This window comes from Diabrotica virgifera, chromosome 4 (assembly GCF_917563875.1).
Source record: "Diabrotica virgifera virgifera chromosome 4, PGI_DIABVI_V3a".
Taxonomy (NCBI): domain Eukaryota; kingdom Metazoa; phylum Arthropoda; class Insecta; order Coleoptera; family Chrysomelidae; genus Diabrotica; species Diabrotica virgifera.
This window is the reverse complement of record NC_065446.1, coordinates 105,924,671-105,947,348: the sequence shown is the minus strand read 5'-3', so window position 1 is coordinate 105,947,348 and position 22,678 is coordinate 105,924,671. Positions and strand designations below refer to the sequence as shown.

At 33.2% G+C, this 22,678-nt stretch overlaps 1 protein-coding gene across 2 annotated transcripts in view; it reads left to right on the top strand.

Moving 5' to 3' along the window:
- Positions 1 to 22,678, top strand: part of LOC114343739 (integrin beta-PS) — a 117,507-nt gene that overhangs the window by 31,215 nt on the left and 63,614 nt on the right. For both annotated transcript variants that reach the window (XM_050648319.1, XM_050648320.1), the window contains exons 4-7: positions 1,180 to 1,249; positions 7,856 to 8,026; positions 12,592 to 12,978; positions 13,636 to 13,803. In XM_050648319.1, coding sequence (XP_050504276.1) covers positions 1,180 to 1,249; positions 7,856 to 8,026; positions 12,592 to 12,978; positions 13,636 to 13,803 — 796 coding nt within the window. The remainder of the gene's footprint in view (positions 1 to 1,179; positions 1,250 to 7,855; positions 8,027 to 12,591; positions 12,979 to 13,635; positions 13,804 to 22,678) is intronic.

Here is a 22,678-nt window from a genome sequence, read left to right as displayed (position 1 = left end):
TTGACTTCTCATCTTTTTTATTAAGAAAAGGTAACTTAACCTCAAATATGCAGCTACTCTCAAATGGAAATATGCAGGACACAACAGCAGACAAAGAGACGGAAGATGGAATGAAGCGATAACTCACTGGAGACCTTGGGACTACAAAAGAGGAAGGGGCAGACCACAGACGAGATGGTCGGATGACCTAAAAAGATACGCAGGGACCAGATCGACAGCAGATCGACCGAGACGAGTGGAAAAATAAGGGGGAGGCCTACGTTCAACTTTGGACAAATGAAGGGCAATAGATAGATAGAACTTAACCTTGTATACTCACATTCTCAGCCTTCACTTTTTTTATTATTTGGTATTATGTAATAAAGCTTAAGATTCATATTGATTTATACTAAATATCAATTAACTATTCATTATAAAAGGAAACATTACAAAAATAGAATCAAATTAAAAAAAAACTGAATATTCGCATCCGCATTCGCGAATGTTGGTAGCAGATATTCACGTTCGTATTCGCGAATGTTCAAAAAATGACATTCGTTACATCATTAATAGGCACATCAAGAAGAAGAAATTGATAAAATTTTCTTCATTTACTTATTTGCATATACTTTCCTTAATAAAAATAAAATAATAAAAGATTAACACATAATAAAATTAAAAGAAATTGAAATAAAGTAATTATTCGAAGAAAAACAACAAATTAAACTAAACTAAAGTTCGCTATACAAAAAATTTGTGGAGGAAAATGATCAGGGAAATCAAAGATTACCCAAGAGGTTATGATTATAGTATGTGTTGAATTAAAGTTTGTGGAAAAATAGTTAAGATAAACTAAAGAGTGTCTGTATTCCTTTGTACTCCCCATCGACCCTACCAAACGATAGAATGAATCACGTTGGTGCGCTCAGCGCTCAGTGTTCCTCAGAGACAACGATCCTATGTACCATGAACCCCCGATGCCATACCCTGGAGACAATATACCATTTAAGGAAGATTTAGTGGTACGAATGTACATCTGCACCAAAGCTCAGGCCCATAACAAAAAAAAACAAAAAAGGAGCAATATATATATATCTGGCATGCTCAGATAAAAATTTTTTGAAGAATAACTCTGCAGCAGAAGTTCTACTTTAAAATTTCAAAAGCCCTATATTATTATTTTTAACATTTTTTTTATAGTTTTCTGCATTCTGCTCCTTACGGCTACAAACACGTCTTAAGACTATCGACAGATGCCGAATTGTTTTCAGTAAGTCTTTGAATAACTTTAATTTACTCAATATTGCCATAATATACAGGGTGTCCAGAAACTCTACCGACAAACGAAGACAGGAGATTCCTCAGATAATTTTAAGACAATTTAACCCAATTCACCTAGTCCGAAAATGCTTCCTAAGGGAGCTAGAGCTCTTTGAAGATGGCGTCATGTAATTAGTTTTTCTTAAATACCTCCAGAACGCTTCTATTTAGAAAAACAAAAATTGGTATGCATATTTACTTTCTAGAAATGAATCGACTCCATCCATTATGGATTTCTAGTATCGGTCATAGGCGTCCGTTTTGGGTAGGGCAACGGTTATTTTATCGCATAACTTTTTTGTCTTTAACTTTTAAGCATTTTTGATACAGGATTATTAAATTGTGAGGTATTCTAGTACTAAAAGGTACTCTTGCTTTAAGTCGGTAGGATACATCGTTTTCTAGAAAAATCGATTTGAAAGTTATTCGTTTGTGGAATTTGAAAAAAAATTGAAAAATTAAAAAAAAAACGATTATTTTACTAACTTAAAGCAAGAGTAACTTTTAGTACTCGAATACATCATAATTTAATAATCTAGTCTCAAAAATGCTTAAAAATTAAAGACAAAAAGCTATGCTATAAAATAACTGTTGACCTACCCAAAACGAACGCCTATGACCGGTACTAGAAATTCGCAATTAATGAAATCGATTCATCTCTGGAATATAAATAAATGTACCAGTTTTCGTCTTTCTAAATAGTTTTTTTTGAATTTTTTTTTTTTAATTTAAAGAACGAAAAATTTTTGAAATCGATTTTTATAGAAAACGGTGTATCCTATCGACTTAAAACAAGAGTACCTTTTAGTACTAGAATACCTCACAATTTAATAATTCAGAGTCAAAAATGCTTAAAAATTAAAGACAAAAAAGTTATGCGGTAAAATAACCGTTACCCTACCCAAAACGGACGCCTATGATCGGTACTTAAAATTAGTAATGGATGGAATAGATTTATCTCTGGAAGATTAATACGCGTACATATTTTTGTTTTTCTAAACAGAAGCATTCTGGAGATATTTAAGAAAAACTCATTACAAGACGCCATCTTCAAAGAGCTCTAGCGCCCTTAGGAAGCATTTTCGGACTAAGTGAATTGGGTTAAATTGTCTTAAAATTATCTGAAGAATCTTCTGTCGTCGTTCTCGGTAGAGTTTCTGGACACCCTGTATAAGAAACCTTTAAGGGGATGGGTACGTAGTTTTGGCTCTAATGCTATGCTCCTTCTCATAGGCATCTTTTAGTGCGTCACAGTTTTTCGATTTCTTTCTAACTTCTTGAGTTATAAGTGACAGAAAAAAGGTACGTCCGTGATTAAAGTCATTTTATAACAGTTATTCTAGTTGTTGATAGATGGCGCTATAATCGAACAAAAAAATATTTATCTATTATCTGTACGACTGTACAATTATCTGTACAATTTATAAGACTATACAAATCAAAGAACGTTCCTTTTTATAAATGAAATAAACACAATTGATTTGTTTTTATACCAAATTACGATTACGATTCTGACAACTGTCAGATTTAACTAAAATGATTCTCTAAATTCTTAAAATCATATATTACATCATTAATGACACACTGAACGATTGAGAAAAACTAAAATTATAGTCGTATAGATATGTAACAAGAATAAAAAACCGCTAAACGCCGAAAAAATGAGTGGCGCATACAATATTTCAGCTACAAAAGATCTAATATGAATATTACGTGGCGCGAAAATGTATTTTCATTTTGATGCAAAACAAAATTCTAGTTTTATTTTAAAAGATTTTTCCATAATATTTGCTCAACTTGTAGCCCGTTCTTTAACGGTAAAATATTGCAAAACCTCTAAATTTTAAAGAACCGCTTGGAATGACATGAAATTTGTCATACACATAGCTAACAAGTCAAAGAAAAAAGTGATATTGTGCCGATATGTGTTTTTGCCCCGGGAGTGCTTTTCACCCCCTTTTGGGGGTGAAAAAATATTCGTCCAAAGTAAGTCCGGAAATTGATAAACTGACTAATTTTAAGTAACTTTTGTTCTATAGAGTTTTTTCGCTAAGTCAATACTTTTCGAGTTATTTGCCAGTGAATATGTTCATTTTTTCAACAAAATAACCACACTTTTAGACGGTTTTTTGCAAATAACTCAAATAGTACTTATTTTGTCGAAAAAACATTCCTAGCAAAAATATAGCCTGTAAAAAATTTAAAAAATGGTGTATATATCACGTTTCTTTACCTAGTAGAAGCAGAGTTATAGCAAATTAAAAATAAGTCCATATTCGTCAAATTCCAAATGGAATATTTTAACGTGAAATAACCAAAAATGAAGCACATTTCGGGGAAAACTCATTACAACTTATTTAAAGTGTTTAAAAAAAGCTTCATTTCTGTTTTATATAAAAAAAATTTAGCATCAAAAGTAAACAAGTTACGTTCAAAATAAAGTTAGTCCCTTTTTTTTGGTAAAAAAATCGGGAAAATCACCCCCTAATTAGTATCTCAAATGAACTTAATCGTTACGACTTCACAAGTTTCTTGACCCGTGTATGTATTGTTTATATGATCTGTAAGTTTCATCGGTTCAAAGTCCTTATTTTTAAAAGGGCTGTAGTTAATCAATTTTTGTCTAACAGAAAAACAAAAAAATACATGATATTCAGGAAAGCAATGCTGATTTTTTTTTGTTTTTCGCGATTTTTGGTATCTCTAACAATTTTTAAATTATTTTGAAAAAAAGCATATTTTTCAAAATTAAAATTTAAACTTTACTTTAAAACCAAATTTTTTCCAAAATAAGCACTTTGAATCGATGAAACTTACAGATCATAAAAACACAACATAAGTAAAATAATTTGTGGAGCGGTAATGATTAATTTCATTTAAGTTGCTAATTAGGGGGTGGTCTTCCCGATTTTTTTTGCCAAAACAAAAGCGACCAACTTTATTTTGAGCGTAACTTGCTTAAATTTAATGCTAGAAACTTTTTATAAAAACAAAAATAAAGCTTTTTTAAACACTTTAAAAAAGTTATAATGAGTTTTCCCCAAAAAGTGCTTAATTTTTTGGATATTTCACTTCGAATTATTCTATTTGAAATTTGGTGAATATGAATCTATTTTTCATTGGCTATAACTCTGGTTTTACGAGGTCCAGAGACCTAACGCGTACACCATTTTTTTTTAACTTTTTTACAGGCTATATTTTTTCTAAGAACGTTTTTTTCGACAAAATACTTACTTTTTGAGTAATTTGCGAAAAACCGTCTAAAAAATATAGTTATTTTGTTGAAAAATGAACATATTCACTCGAAAAGTGTTGACTTGGCGAAAAAGCTCTATAGAACAAAAGTTACTTAAAATTAGTCAGTTTATCCATTTCCGGACTTATTTTGGACATATATTTTTTCACCCCCAAGAGGGGGTGAAAGTCACCCCCAGGGCAAAAGCACACATCGGCACAATATCACTTTTTTTCTTTGACATGTAAGCTATGCGTATGCCAAATTTCATGTCAATCCAAGCGGTTCTTTAAAATTTAGAGCAAAAACCGTGAAAGAATGGACTATTGAAGTAAAACGCGTCACAAAAGAGTAACTTTCATACAGTTTGAATTTTGAAACTCTTTTGTGGCGCGTTTACTTCAAATTTAGCAAATATTATGGAAAAATCTTTTTAAAATAAAACTAGAATTTTGTTTTGCATCAAAATGAAAATACATTTTCGCGCCACGTAATATTCATATCAGATCTTTTGTATGCGCCATTCATTTTTACGGCGTTTAGCGGTTTTTTATTCTTGTAACAGGAGTTTTTCAAAGTTATTTATAGCTTAAACGTATGAAGTTGAATGCAATATTTCTCGATTACACGTTAAGCTTTATAAATGGTCGCCTTTGTCGCATTACCTCCCAAATGATCAAGTGTCCATCATACGTACACTAAATTTTCTTTCTGTTCGAAATAGATTGAAAAAAAATATTGGGATGGCCGGTAAATAAACTCGGATTGCCCGTTGCCAGATCAAATTTAGCGTCGTAATCACTACAACTACATCAACCATTTCGGGGATAATCGTTAATTGGATTATACTTTTGTAGCTTAATAACTTCTAAACGGCTTAACCGATTTTGATCACTAAACATGAGTTTGAAACGTATTGACAAGTAGTATCTGATGCATCTAAGGTCAAGTATGATAACTGAAGCTATTACAGGAATTATTGAGCTTGAAAACCGTTTTTCCCATAGAAAATAGATTTTATTATACTTATGAAGCCTATAACTTAAAAATTCGAATTTTCCCGGATATGAAGTACACACCCTTAGATTCGTCTAGACTCCTTCTACAAACTCTCAGTTATTGGCGCAATTCATAGGTTGAAATTTTGAGTAATTGTCGAAAAACCAAAATTTTCAAAGTTTAGTTTTTCAGTTTTTTGGCTATACTGAGCCGAGTGTATGCCTGATCCTGACGGCTGACAAACCATTTGAAAGCTTAACTCAACATTATTGATTTAGTGTATTTGCGGTTCTCCTGTCTCTTTTTGAACCGAAGATATGTACCCCCAAAAATATGCCGTTTTGTACCTACCAAGTCCTATAGCTGACATATGGGTGGTCAAAAGTCACAAACTACACCGGTTCTGAATCGGTCCTGGCCCCCTCTTCAAAGACAGAAAAGAAATTCAGATCGGTTTAACTTTTTCACACACATACATACATATCCACAAACATTTTCCCTTTTTTAATTAGAAATTGAGTCATATTTCTGAGCTCAGTAACTTTTGAATGGTATAACCGATTTTCAAAATTAGACATGCGTTGGAAAGGTAATTATCAGTACTACAGTCGAACCCGCTTATTGAAATAGCCTTCGTGCCAAGCAAAAGTATTCCTATAACCGGGCTATTCTAATAACAGATCTTTGGTGGCTAGTAGAAAGGTTTCAGGACCTCAAATTTCTATTCCCTAAAGCGGGATATTCCTTTAAGAGGTATTCTAATAAGCGGGTTCGACTGTATTAGAAGCCGCATAGGTCGGACTTAAATTTTCGAAGTTTTTGGGAGTTTTGGGGACGAGAACGAAAAACAGACCCTAAATAGGAAGGGCCGTAAAATCCACACCCTTGAACCAAAATGGATGGTTGACATATGAATGGGTGAGTCTTTCCCTGAACTTTAAGATGGGAGTTGGCCCAATTTTCAATATAGTCAGATTTATAAAATCGAGAATTTCGTGTATAATATAGTGTCGCGTGTAGGGGGGTGTGGGTGTGCGCCACTGGCGAGAACTGCCGTTCTCTGGTAATAGGTAAATAATACGTAAATACTATGTGACAATTTTAAATATTTGACATGGCATCGGGAATATTTTGAGTTGTTGATTAAATAATATTGATAGTGTATTTGATAAATAAGTGATTTAACACGTGAACTTAATAAAAAGTTAATTGTTTGTTATTTATGGACGATCCAAGCAGGGAATTGACCAGGATGTATTCTGTGATCCAAGTATTTTGTTGTTAAAGATATAACAATATATTATTAAAAAATCACTTTAACACTTTTCCTCTTTTCTCGATTGAGTATTAGTTTTTGTTGTACAGTATATAAATTATTACACTTACTGAATACATAAGTAGTGAAAAAATTATCATATTTATTAACTGAATTAATAATTTGCAATTATACAAGTAACAGTTATCCAAGAACATTCAAAAGCCATCTCTAAGTTAATGATGACATTGTCAAGTAGTAGTGTTTACATATCCATACCAGTGAGAATTTTACTAAGCGTAATTTGCCGTGTAACGACAGAAAAAATAGTATTAAATTACTTACATGTACATGTACGTACATGTACTTAATTTAATATTGTAACATCGACTGGTAGTCACCATATTTTCATAAAATTTAAAAATGTAAACCATGTATGTAAACCATGTATTATGAAGTTACCACTTTAAATAGTGTGCTAGTTACAATTACTTAGCAGAATGCACTGAAGATGTTCTGAATTAGAACGAAAACGTTTTGCACGACATTTTATGAAGTTTTTTAATAAACAATTTAATACCAGTATACAACTTGAAGTTTTTACTTCTGTATGAGTTTTTTACTTACTTTTTGAGATATTTGCGAAAAACCGTCTGAAAACGTGGTTATTTTGTAGAAAAATTAACATATTCACTCGCAAATAACTCGAAAAGTATTAACTTGGTGAAAAAACTTTATAGAATAAAAGTTGTTTAGAATTAGTCATTTTAGCCATTTCCGGACTTATTTCAAACACATATTTTTCACCCCCAAAAGGGGGTGATACTCACCCCTAAATTTCATGTCAATCCAAGCGGTCCTTTAAAATTTAGAGGTTTTTGCAATATTTTACCTTTAAAGACCGCACTAAATGTATAATAATCACAGAGGTACTTTTTTCTGTCACTTCCAACTGTAATGCATTAAAGAGAATTCGATAATCTGTGACGCACTGAAAATAGGGTTTGGGATGATCTGTATACCAATTTTTTACAAGATATGTATGCGTAATTGTCTAATTTGCGTAGCGCACTGTGAAACAAGCCAATGTTTCTGGAAATTTGATGGCACCAAAAGGTGGTTTCGATGCAGTATTACAAGCGTTGCAATGTAGTGATCAGATTGGTTGGAGACAACAAGCTAGAAAATTACTGGTGGTTGCCACAGATGCAAATTTCCACGTTGCTGGAGATGGAAAAGTAAGTACATCATTTTATGTATCATATATTACCTACATTAACATCTATAAAATACTGTAACGATCTATAAATAAACCCAAAGGTTCCAATTTATATAGGGAGTCAATTTGAAAAGTTGCCACCCCCTATAATTTGGTCCCTATAGAAAATCTAAAAATATGCAAAAACACGTCAAATTTATTTGTGAGGGGGACATTTTGTAGACCAGTTTTCAACTAAATTACATCAACCTTATAGCGGGGGCGGACACAACCTCCAAAATCTTTAACGGAAAGGGGGGTTGAGTGATACCTCATTTTAAAGATCGTTCGATTACCCTTTCAAAAATACCACATACAATATATTTATTTTCAGTACTTTTGGAAAAATCAAGTGAAACCGTACAAATATTAAAAGTATCGAGTTCAGAACTCCAAAACTTTTTTTGGAGTATTGGACTCCAAATTGATTTTTTTTGGGTGTTGGAGTAATTAGAGTATTTTTTTGAAGTATTTTTGGAAAAATCATGTAAAACCGTAAAGATATTAAGTATCGAGTTCAGAACTCCAAAATGTTTTAGAGTATTAAGGCCAAGATTTTTCCAAAAGTACTAAAAAGAAATATAAGGTATGCGGTATTTTTTAAAAGGTAATTGAATGACCTTGAAAATGAGGTATCACTCAACCCCCCTTTCTATTAAAGATTTTGGGGGTTGTGTCTGCCCCCGCTAGAGGGTTGATGTAACTTAGTTGAAAACTGGTCTAGAAAATGTCCCCCTCACAAATAAATTTGACGTGTTTTTGCATATTTTTAGATTTTCTATAGGGACCAAATTATAGGGGTAGGCAACTTTTCAAATTGTCATACTGTATAAGACGATATATTTAGAAGTTTACAGTTCGAAATTATCTTATTTACTGCCCTAAACTAACAATATCGCTCCTTATACAGAGTCGGTATTTTCTTATCGATGGTATGCGCATTTAATAAGAGCAACAAAGAGACATGTATTTATTATACATTTAAAACGGGTTAGAAGATGTGGGACGGTCGAACGTGGCGGAACTGGGAAGGGTCACCAAAAAATTTCGGGTCGTAGGTAATGGCATAATGGCTTTGTCAGACTGTATTGCCAAAGTTGGAAATTATCAAAAGAAAATATTAAAATAGAAAAAATAATATATTTAACTTTTTGTAAACAGATATAATAAACAAATTATTTCAAAGAAAAAAACTTAAGTAAAAAAATATTGTTTTCGCCAATTTTAAAAAATGTGAAAACGTTGAATTATATTTCAACGTTTATTTTTTTATTAGTTTTTTCTTTTAAATAATTTGGTTAGTATAGTCGGTTCGCTAAACTCAGACGCAACTGGCTAGATATTTTAGTCGATATTTTTTTTGTTTTTTGCCAATTTTGCAAAAACTGGCAAAATTACTAACTATTTAGTGATTATTAACTATTTAGTAATTTTTTTTTTTCAATTTTACTAAAATTGGCAAAATTACCGACTAAAATATCTAGAAAGTTGCGTCTGAGTTTAGCGAACAGACTATACCTACACTATTTGTTAACAAAAATTAATATAATATGTTTTCTACTTTAATTATGCAAGTTTTTCTGTCCCAGAGACTTTGTAAACACAACTTTTCCGTCATAAGATCAGACAGAAGGACAAATGAGGTGTAAGAGTGAAAGCTCTTAACCCAAGGATGTTATTAAAGTGAGAAACTTGATCGCACAAGTACTATTTTAAAGTCTCCGAAATAGTACAAGCGACATATTATTCGACGCGCCGTAGCAAGATGCTTCCGGTATTAGTCAACAAAAAAATAGAATGACAAATGATGTGTCGAATGAGAGCTTATAACCCAAAGATGGTATTAGAAGTAAGAAATTTGACCTCGGACTTCCGTTTATAGAGTTACAACCGGGAGTACGGTTTTAATGACGCCGAATTAATACAAGCAATGTATTATTTAACACGCTTTAGCAAGACGAAAACAAATGTATTGTACTATTTCGGTGATTTTAAAACAGTACTTCCGGTTGCAACTGATACCATCTTGGGTTATAAGATCTAATTTGATACCTTGTCTTCGTATTGCTAAAGCGCATCGAATAATATGTCGCTTGTACTATTTCGGCGGCTTTAAAACACTACTTCCAGTTTCAACTCTGCAACCGGAAGTGTGAAGTCCAATTTCTCAGCTTTAGTACCATCCTTAATTCGACACCTCATACTTACTACGTACTACGTGGCGTTACAACCCTTCGTGGGTTTTAGCCCACTCGACAGCATGCCTTCACTAGTTCACTCTTCTCTGTCTTAGACAATCTCTGTCCAGTTCTCCACGCCCGTAGCTTTCAGGTCTCCTGCTATATTATCTTGCTACCGGAGTTGAGTGTTTTAATAACGTAGGAGTTATATTCGATAGACAGACGGACGGACAGACTTGCACAAAGCCGGGAAAATATAATGGTTTTCGTCTTGCTAAAGCGCGTCCAATAATAAGTCGTTTATAATATTTATTGGGCGACTTTAAAATAGTACTTCAAGTTTCAACTCTAAAACTGGAAGTGCAAGGTCAAATTTCTCACCTTAATAAGATCGTTGGGTAATGAACTTTCATTCGACAGCTCATTTGTCCTGTCTTATCTAATGACGGAAAAGTTGTGTTTACAAAGTCTCTGAGAGAGACAGACATGCGTAATTATCCATCAAAGTAGAAAAAAAATAATACAATGATGAGCGCGCTAATAACCGGTCATAGCCAAAATAACGCAAAAGATGGAAAACTTAATACGTTGTGAAATAAAAAGATATGAAACTAGTAGATGTGTAAAATTATCGATAGGAACCTATAAGTTTACATTACATCAGGTACCTTGGTACCTACATAGTTTCCCTCCTTTAGACGTCTGTGACAGAAAACATTTAGAATTTTATAAAATTCTCCTGTCACGGTTAGATTTGTTATACTCCTCAGATATGTCTAAAGGTGCGAAACTATGTAATGTTATGTAAATTTATAGGTTCCTATCGATAATTTTACATCTCTATTAGTTTCATCTCTTTTTATTTCACAACGTATTATGCTTTCCATCTCTTGCGTTATTTTGCCGGTTCTTAATAGCGCACTCATTACTGTACCTATATTATTTTTTGTGAACAAATAAGTAGGTACATCTACTAAACAAATTTTTTAAAAGAAAAATATAAGTAAAAAAATAAACGTTGAATTATAATTCAACGTTTTCACGTTTTTTTAAAATGGGTGAAAACAATATTTTGTTATTTTTAAATAATTTGTTTATTATATCTGTTTACAAAAAGTTAACTACATTATTTTTTCTACTTTAATATTTTCTTTTGATAATTTCCAAATTCGGCAACGCTGTCTGACAAACCCATACCTATGCTCTTATTAAAGGCTCAAACCATCGATAAGAAAATACCGACTCTGTATATTTGGATACATAAATACATACATTGTATTATATTAAGATAATTGTGGCAACTGAGCTCTCGTAATGGTTGTTAGCATTAAAGAGCATTAACCTCAAAATCAAAATTGACAACTCATTTCGACAGACACAAAAATGACAACGAGGTTGCTAAACATTTTTTGTTTAAGTGAATGTAAAAACTGTTTAGTTTTGAAATTACTTTTTAAATAAAAAATAAAAGTAAATTATTAACTCATTAATCATAAACTTTGTTTTTGATTTATTTATGGACAGCCTTGCTTCAAAACTCACTCATTCTATTCGTTGTAACAGCTCTATAATTGCACCAAAAACTCGTAATCGAACAGAAGCTTCAACTTCAACTAACACAGGTTAGCGCAGTTGCCACAATTCTCGCAATGTATATTTCCTACTGTCCAGCTGAACGATTTACGTACTGTATACCACTGGTTTAAAATGTCTTAAAGTATTACCCTTTCTGCAAAATAGCAATAAATACAAAATAAGGGGGCAAAAACAGCCTGTTTTTATTCAATGTTTTTCAACCACTTTGGTTGCACTTAGAACCTTCATAATTCGCTTAGAAAATTCTTACAACATAACTACTTAAACTGTCCACCAAATTTCATTAAAATCGACCTAATAGAACTTTCTGAACAAAAAGTAGACCATTTAGAAGGTTGCTAATTTTTTTTACATATAAAGAAGCTCATTAAAAAAATATCGATTACGTCATCATGCCCAGATAGAATATATCATAATCTAAAAATCAAAATCGACCTATGTATTTCGGGATTTTTCCTTAATGTCGCCCGTTTATGAAATAACGAATTTATTCCTTTCATTTGCACCATACTGTATATAATTGTATTCTCTGTTTTTTTTTTGTAGGTATTTATACTATCTGTAGATTTTAATCGACCATTGCTAATAACCCTTGTGTGGTTGAAGCAGTTTCAAATAAAAAAAAATCGAATAGAATTACGAATTTTATATAGATTTAAAAAATACGGTTCTCTGTGTTACTCTTATTAAAAGCGCATACCAACGTTAAATTCTTTCCTACACTGTAGTATCTTTCCGTTACAACATCATTAATTTATGATTTTTGCAGCTTGGAGGTATTATAAAACCCAACGATGGCTATTGTCATTTATCCCATGATGGTTCCTACACACAGTCATCCTATCAAGACTACCCCTCTATCGAACAAATCAATTGGAGCGTAAAGAGAAATTCAATCAACGTCATTTTTGCAGTCACCGATAATACTGTGAACACCTACGAACAGATTGCCAAAATGATAGAGGGTTCGTCAGTGGGAAAAATGGATGGCAATAGTTCTAATATTATTTCCCTTATAAAAGAACAATATGCAAAAATTTCTTCCATTGTTGAGATGAAAGATAATTCTTCTAATGCGTTAAACATTAAATATTTGAGTAAATGTTTGGATTCCACAGGACTGTTGGTTTATACTAATAAGTGTAATAATATAAAGGTAAGTGTATATTTTATGTTATAATATTTATAAATATTGTAGCAATAAAACTATCAGTTCGTTTATACGAATTTATTTTAACAGTTTACAGATCGAATTTGTCTTATGCACTAACATGGCACTAACTTAAAATTAACATAATCGTCCCCTATATACAGTAGAACCCCGATTATCCGGGTGCTGATTATCCGTGCTATGATTTTCTATTACTCAAGTTGCATTTTTGAGGTTTTATCAAAATAGCGTCATCGTAAATCAGTTGACGGAAACTCTATATGACGAAAGAGAGACTTATAATGAAAGATTTATTTTTTCCGTTATCTTTTTATGGTAGGTACATATGTATGTGTATAGTACGTACATATGTTTTATACATAAGAAATACATGTTCGGATTATCCGTGCTTTTCAATTATCCGTGCCACCTGCGCCTGCGGTCCCGAGGAGCACGGATAATCGGGGTTCTACTGTACTAAAATGCATTCTTCCATCTCTATTTCATCGCATGACTTTCCATCTACCGCACGCCTAGGGGATGTACATTAGGAAGGGGGCCTAATGACTACGGGATTAGACTTCTTGTATTTCATTTTTGTTCCTCGATCTGTTTTACTTGTTTAGTTGTTGTTTCAATTTTCAATTTTATAATGTATTTTAGGTCGGTGATGTTGTTACATTCACAATCGATATAAAAGTCCTAAAGTGCCCCAAAAATCCAGCAGATTATTTCCAGACTATTCAAATATACCCTGTTGGTTTGTATGACAGATTAATAATCGATTTAGAAATTATATGTGAATGCCATTGCGAAAAACCTGGCAATCCAGTAAGTAAAATTTATATTCTAACATTAAATCAAATCAAATTCACATAACATATTACAACAATATAGCTTACGAAATGCTGTATTTTATATGAAACAGTATAGGTAGGATAGAGAAAGCAAGATCTGCATTTCAAAAAATGGCTAAGCTATTCAAATGTCATGATTTATCAATACCCATAAAAATCAGGTGATTACGATGTTATATTTTTCCTATACTGTTGTACGGATTTGAGTCGTGGACTCTCACCGCAGACGCCACCTGCAAGAAAATTAAGGCTTTCGAAATGTGGTTTTCGTCGAATCCTGAAGATATCTTATACCGATCACGTTACTAGTCATGGTGTTTTATTTATTTATTTATTTATTTATTTATATACGGTTACAACCATTTACAAAAAAAAACAATACCTAGGTTAAAATATAAATTACATAAAATAAAGAGAACAAAAAATACAAATTATCAATATAAATAAGTTACTAATACAAATTACACAAACAATCATACCTAAGGACATTAATTAGTGTGGTCGGCGGACAAAAGCAGACAAGTCACTTTTGAGTTTATTATTATTATTATTTTTACAGAACGATAAAGTCTTAGTCAATGTTTACTAAAACCTGACTCAGGAACTTGCTATAAGTTTGGAAAAGGTCAATGTTAAGGTGCTGGTTTGCTAGTCTGGCAGTTCTAGAGGGGAAGTTGTTAAGACCATAGTTAGTACGGTGGATTGGGTAATGGAAACTAACTGTAGCCCTGGTTGTTCTTAGTGGGACATGCTCTGGAGTTCCAGTTTTTCCATGTAGGATGTTGTAGAAAGTGATAAGATCCCTTCTCTTATGACGAGCAGTGATAGGTGCCATATTTAGGATATTAAGAATATCTGCATCACTGTAATTGCCCAAGATACCAAGTCTATATGCAATTTGCTTTAAAAATTTATGTTCAACTAACTGAAGAGCATTAGTATGCACTCCATAAAAAGGAGACCATACACAGGAGGCATACTCAAGATGGGGACGGACCAAGGCACAGTAGAGGGTTTTTAAAGCTGTAATATTTGTGAAGTCCTGGGTGCATCTTCTAATAAAACCAAGCATCTGAAAAGCCTTATTAACAACATTCTCCAGATGATGAGAAAGCTGTAAGTTTGTATCAAGGGTGACCCCCCAAGTCCTTAAAAAGGGAAGTTCTTTCGATACTATAGTGACCAATATTGTAGTCAAAGACAATAGCATTTCTGGAACGGGAAAAAGTCATAGTTTTACATTTAGTTGGATTAAGTTCCATGCCATTTCTTTTACACCACTCTAGCAAGTTATTTAAATCGTACTGTAGTTTTTCACAATCCTGTGGGGATTTAATCACACAGCTTAATTTTAGATCATCAGCAAAGAGCAAAAATAAACTGATTGCGAAGCATTCATTTATGTCGTTTATGAAAATATTAAACAAGAGTGGCCCAAGGTGAGAGCCTTGAGGCACTCCTGATGGAACTTGGATAATTTTAGAAAGAAAAGTGGCAATTTTAACAATCAGTCTACGATCAGATAAGTAGCTTTGGAACCATGACAATAAAGGCTCATCAATCCCAATCAGTTTTAACTTATGCAACAAAATATTGTGTGGTTTTGTTGAGAATGCAAAATGAAAAAGAGCTGTTGACCACAATAAAAACAGCCAAATCGAATACCTCGATCACATCATGAGGAACAGCGAGAGATATGGATTGCTGCAACAAATATTCTTCCAGGAAAAACAGAAGGAAACTCGAACCAGGAAGGCGAAGGATTTCCTGGCTGAAAAAGCTACGTAAGTGGTTCAACCATAAATCTTTTCAGAGAGGCAGTGTGCAAAATACAGATTGCCATGATGGTTGCCAACATCCGAAACGGATAGGCACTACAAGAAGAAGATATGAAACAAGTTAGCTTAGACCTACACTCATGTCGTTTTCACGAGCTTCCCAAACGACAACTGATTGCAGTATTTTTTTCAGAATGAGTTATAAAAATGGTTTGTGTTACAAAATATGTTACTCACGGACAAAAATATTGCATATGCATGTGGAATGAAATTTTTGTGCTGCTATTCTTAGCATAGGAATAGGATTTATTTTCCGAATGCGATGTTTTAAAATATCACATAAATGCTATAATCGGATTTAAATCTGATCTGGGCTATATACTGGCCAGTATAATTTTTAAATTGAATCTCATCAAGGTAAGTATTCATTATTCTAGTGACATGAAGACATGCATTAGCACCAATATCTCATATCCAATATGGCTTTCAAATGGCAAAACATGATCTTCTAAAATGTTTTCAATGTACATATCAGTTGGTATTCCGGTATTCGCCTAATCACCTTCACGTGTTCGGTATGTCCTTTCAAAGCAATACCGCACCGTAGCACTATGTCGCCACCATCAAAACTAACGCTCTGTATGAGGTTACAACTGACATAGTGTTCGCCAACTCTTCTGTAGACGAAGTTTTGTAAATCTTGCTTCCATATGGTGAATGGTATGCCAGATGTAACCTTATACCGAGTGGTATTTCTTGGAAAGGGGATACCGAACTTGTGGAGGTGATTGGGTGAATGACAACTGATACGTACATTAAAAACATTTTAGAAGATCATGTTTTGCCATTTGCCAGCCATATTGGATAACAAATTCGTGTTAATGCACCTTGACTCAGGTCTTCATGTCAGTAGAATAGTGAATACTTAACTTGATAAGTTTCAATTTAAAATTATATTGGCCACCATATAGCCCATATTAAATTTAAATCCGATTATACCATTTATATGATAGGTACATTAAAACATCGCATTCGGAAAAGAAATCCTATTTCTATGACACTGGGGGCAGCACAAAAAATTTGATTTCACACGTTAATTTCAAAATATGCAATATTTTTGTCCGTGAGTGTATAATGTTTTTAAATTCTTTAGTATGAATTGAATAACGGCTATCTTAGTAAAATTCTCAAGTAATTGATCTACAACCGAGACTTATATGACGGGCAATATGACAACAGACCTTCAGATTCCGTTATTTAGAAAAAGTTAGCCTACATAAATGGCTTAACTAACATTATAATGAAACTGCTGAACGGAATTCATAAAAAAATCAAAATGGATAAATATAAGAGCATAATATACAATTAAAGCTTATTCTCGAAGCTCATTGAATCTCTTTCAAAACTCAAGTCATCTCTTATATGAACTTGCTTGTCTCGAATGTGATGGCAGTATATAAGTCAAACATCGCAGTGGTTAAACCAGAGAATAAAGCAGCACAAAAGTGATTGCAAAACGCAGAAAAATTCTTGTGCAGTAGAACACCATGTAAACACAGGCGGTGTAACCCAATACTCTGGGTATTGTGAATGAGAGGGAGTAAAAAGGTAAAATTGAGATAGAAGTAGAATAGGGAAGTTATTGAAGATATTAATTAAGAAGGACTTAGCTCAGAAGACTAACTTAAATAGGCAGAGAGACACTAAATCTCAAAGGGGGAAGTTCGGGCTAGCTTTTTACACTAAATATTGGTTTTTGAAATGTGAAACAAAGATATTGGATGATGATATAGTATATACAAAGACGAAAATGAGACCTTTTTCTTAATACAAAAACTCAATGCGACTAGATGAGACACTGGCAATAAAAGGGTACGAACAGTACGATAAGTGAAGAAGAAGAAAATGGGCGCCAACTTGGGCTATCTTGACCTAGAATTTGAAAAGCTAATTTTACTTTACCTTTAGCGAAGAAAACTACCTTCTGGGCCTAGAATTTGAACAGCTCGAGATTTTTGTAACGAACAACAAGAAATCAAATAAATAAATGACACTGGAGACAATTTCCTGAAACAATGCAAAAATTCAATATTTACCTTGTAATGCTATGTTATGTACTGTAGTAAGAACTGAAATAAAAGGCAAAATACTATTGACAAATATATTTACAATAAATATACTAAAGAATATCAAAATAGCTTTTATTTATATATGTAACAGCCTACAGTAATATAAACAATAGTGGTGTAGAAATAGATACGGCCAAAAGACCACTAACAAATAGCAAAAATCACCACTATTGTGCCAAGTAAACAAATATTAGTAAGATTCAATAATCAAGTCCGGGAGAATAGCCAAATGTTAGTATATAAATAATGGTCCTGGGACTGACAAGTGTCCAAGTAGCTAACGTTCCAGATCTATGTGCTCGTAGTATACTTACAACATAGATACTGGAGATATACAGAAAACGCTAGATATGAGTCGGTCAGAAACTCTTTTAATTAAATTTTGTTTGTAAAAACCCTTTTAACTTTGAAAATTACTCTTGTGGATAACCCTTTAATACCCCTATTTCTCTTTTCTATTAAATTTTCAAAAACTTGATTTATTCTCAATTATTATTATCCATTATTTATTTAATATTTATTTGAAATCCTATTTTATTAAAAAAAACAACTAGCACCCCCCTATTAATTACAAAAACTAGTCAAAAATGTACCTAATTATGTGCACACAAAAAGTTTACAGGTTATTATATTATAGTTAGGAATGAGAAGCAACTTGACTTTACTTTAACAACAAAAAAAAATAAACTAAAAGCTTATCTTATCTTCCACACTGGTATTCCCACGAAGACAGGTCTATTTAGGACGAAATCCTCTTAGCACTACAACATCTAAAGCGTCTGGAAGGCTGTTGGAAACAAAGTCAAGTTACAGGTGTCCTTAGGATGCTCTACAAAATTCCAAGGATTTGGACTATGGGATGCGGCGAAGTCTACAAAGTAACATAATGAATATTTAAAAGTTTCCATGAGTAACTGCAACAGTTTAGATTTCCCGTACCAGACCAAACAAAATATTACTGATTCCTCCCAAACAAAGCATTAGGTTATGTCTAAATCTGTGACGAACTGAGTGGTTGTCAGTCCAAGCATTTAAAGAAGCATGCGCGTTCACATGCACCTGCACGATAAAACTTCAAAATCATTGGTATCTTTTTTATTCGATCATCAAAAAAAACTGATAAGTAAATGGACAAGAAATGATTTTCAAATGGAAGCTTTACATAAAAACTACATGAAATTCTCCTGTTCCTCGCAAATTAGATCCCAAAATTACGATATAAATTATGAATTTAGGCTGTTTTCAATAAGAAATAATAATCCAAGGCTTACCTAGAATGTGTGTGCAGCTGACAGTTATTAATAATTGGTCGCCATCGCCATTACGGTGTGGTTTTGAAACTTAAATTCGTATAACTTTGGTTACTGTGGATTTAACCGTTGGATTTTTGGATAAATAGTATTTATGATGTCTTTATTTCATTTAAATGGCGTATATTTGATTGATTCTAGATCTTCGCCGCTTAAAAAAGAGAAATTGTGCTGCACACTATATACGCTCTTGATGAGTTTCTGACCAAAACTGCCGGAATTTCGATCGATAACGGAAATCGATCGCGGCGCGCAAACCATCTGATGGTAAAAATACCTTTTAATTTTATCGCTGGCGGCACGAAAAGAAATTTCTGGAGGGATAGTACTTGTTAATTTTATTTATTTATTTAAATTGAATTAATCGCAAATCAATGTATTTAATTTTAAATGGTCCGTAGCATAACTGCTACATTCTCCCTTATCTCCAGCAAAAAAAAGAAACCTTTCTTTTTTTTATTGTCTAGGATTAAGTAGCTTTAATATTGAACAGAGCAGGGATGTGTAATTGACCAAATTTATCAAACGAGATAATGTAATTTAATTTAATACGACCAAGAGTTAGGAAAGGCAAAAGAGAAGAAAAAAAAATTACACCTTAACCACTTACGTTGTAACTACAATACTATAAATTTATAGAGTAAGTTAACTATTTACACTACTTATCACCTACATTCCCAAGTATTAGTAAAAACATCATTAAGACTACATTACGGTTGTGTATTAACAACCCCTAGCATACTACCAAGTACCATTTACAACAATTAACCTAAAACAGATCCTATCAATATACCCCAACATTGACACTAGAGCGACCAGATTCTATTAATCACTAAAGGTAGGAGGTATACTTAATCAAGATATAGATAAGCGATAAACTCATCAAGGTAAAGGTATGAGATAAACTCAAGATAAATGTAAAGATAAACTCACATCTACCTTTTCATATATAAGGTAGAAGGACATCTACTAGCATAATGCTCAGTAGGGAGACAAATAAGATAACTCACATACTCACATCTACTCATCCAAGTAGGAGGTAGTGAGACAAGTAAACAAACTTCAGGTAATAAGATATATTAAAACTCAAATCGTTTAAAAGATAATAACATAGGAGATGGCAACAAAGTTAAACAGACTTACTTACTGCTGAATATCAGAACGATCCAATTCTAAATGACACATTCTAATTTCAACCTAAGAGACACTCAAGGAACAACTGATAGGTATTAATATATCTCTGAGCCAAGTGGAGTGCACAAGTCCAGGGTGATCAATCCTGAACCCACGCTAAAACCCTGACACAGTTAAGTGACTATATAAGTTTTATGGCCTGGGTTCGCGACCCATGCAAACCATAAATCAAAAGAGTATTAAAAAAACAACATTCCCTAACTATCCCTGTAAACACCTATTCAACCAAGAACTCAAGATGGGGAAAATTCCCATTATCCATCCTGTACTCCTATATGATATATAATTTGTTCTTTTTAAGAGACAGCCAACCATAAAATGACCAAGTTCATAAACTGAGGTACTAAACAATATGAAGATAAGATAAAAAAAAATAAAAATAGATGGCAAAAACAGATGTTGGCCAGGTAAACGAAACAGATAAATAGATTTTAAATAAACAAACTGGTCCCTTATCAGTTAATCTTCGTCTGAAGATGAATCATCCAAATTATCAACCAAGTTATGTGGACCTACTGTCTTATCCTCGAGTAAGTCTTTAATATGAAACCTTCCTAGTTTCTTACCAGTAGAAGTTTCCTTCAACTCATAAATTAAAGGAGAAATAACTTTAATTACAGTACAAGGTATTTACTTTTGGCATAACTTAGCAGATTGGAAGTTCACTTTATCAGACTTGATAAAATTCCTCTTCAAAACGGAATCTCCAACTCTGAAAGATAAAGCTCGCTTTCTCAGGTTATAATGGCACTTATTTCTGTCATAAGATGCCTTTAAACGTTTTCGAACATCCACATAAATATCAGGAAGATGCTGAATGTCTTCTAAGCGGTGTAACTTATCTGATATAGTAGGAAAATTGGTGGCATTTTCTGAAATTTTACCAAAATAATCACCAGAAAGAGGAACATGACGACCAAACATTAAATAAGATGGAGGACATTTGGTTACTTCGTGAGATGAAGTCCTGATCGCTTGTACTATAGAGTGGATATGGGTATCCCAAGCTCTCTGATCAGGAAATGAATATGATCTTAAAGCAGTCACGATTTATTTATTAACTCTTTCCGTATGATTAACTTGTGGATGATAATTTGCATTGTACCAGATCTTTTGTACATTATATTTTGCCATGAGATCACGAAAAGCCTTAGCTGTGAACTGGGGTCCATTGTCGCATGACACGATCTGTGGAACACCATAAATCAGGAAAACTTCATTCTCCAGATACTGAGTAATAGATGAAGTAGTTGCCTTAGACATGGTATGAACCAAAGGAAATTTGGTAAAGTAATCAACAACTACTAAAGCATATTGCGAACCTTTATATGACCTAGGATAAGGACCAATGAGATCTAAAGAGACAAGTTGAAAAGGAAAATCAATCTGTCGATAACTACCCATTAAACCTGGTCGAGGAAGATTTGTCGATTTACACGTAGCGCAGATTTTGCATCGAGCTAGATAGCCACGAATAGTCTGACGCATCTTCGGCCAGTAATAAAGTTCAGAAATACGACGGAAAGTTTTGTAAAAACCAAAATGAGCTGCAGTAGGATGGTCATGAAAAGTGGCCAAAACCTCTGCTCTATTAGGAGTTGGAACTACTATCTTCCAATCCGACATTCCAGTAAGGGCATCCATGGAACTTAACACATGTTTATACAAAACACCATGCTCAACTTTAAAATCCGGAAATTTACCTGGAACATTCTGTACATCATACAACATTTTTCGATACCAATCATCTGGTTGTAACGAAGATAAGTCTAACAAATTAATATCAAATGTCCTAGAAAGTGCATCAGCAACTACTACGCCTGCAGCCTTGCGATGAACGATTTTATAATCGTATTGTGCCAATTTTAAAATCCACCTAGCCAAACGAGGAGATGGGTTCTTCATACTTTGTAACCACACCAGACTACTATGGTCAGTTATGACTGTAAAAGAACGACCCTCAAGAAAATATCTGAAATGTTCTATGCCCGTAATTATAGCTAACAACTCTTTTTCAGTTGTAGTATAATTTTTCTAGGCTTTATTTAATTTCCTGCTTGTGTAGGCTATAGGGTGTTCTTCTCCATAAACGATTTGATACAGTACACCTCCAGATGCGGTGTTTGAACAATCTGTCATCAAATAAAAGGGTTTATTAAAGTCTGGGGCTACCATAACTGGGGAATTTGTGAGAGCCTCCTTGATTTTAATGAAAGCTTCATTAGCTTCCTGAGTCCACACAATATTTTGTCCCTTTTTCCTATTTTGAAGCAAATCAGTGATAGGGGACAACAAGGTAGAATAAGACTTAACGAACTTCTTATAATAACCCACCATTCCTAACAATCTACGGACCTGAGTGGTATTTTTAGGCACAGGAAAATCACGAATAGCTGACACTTTGTCAGGGTCAGTATGAAGGCCATGTGAATCAACAA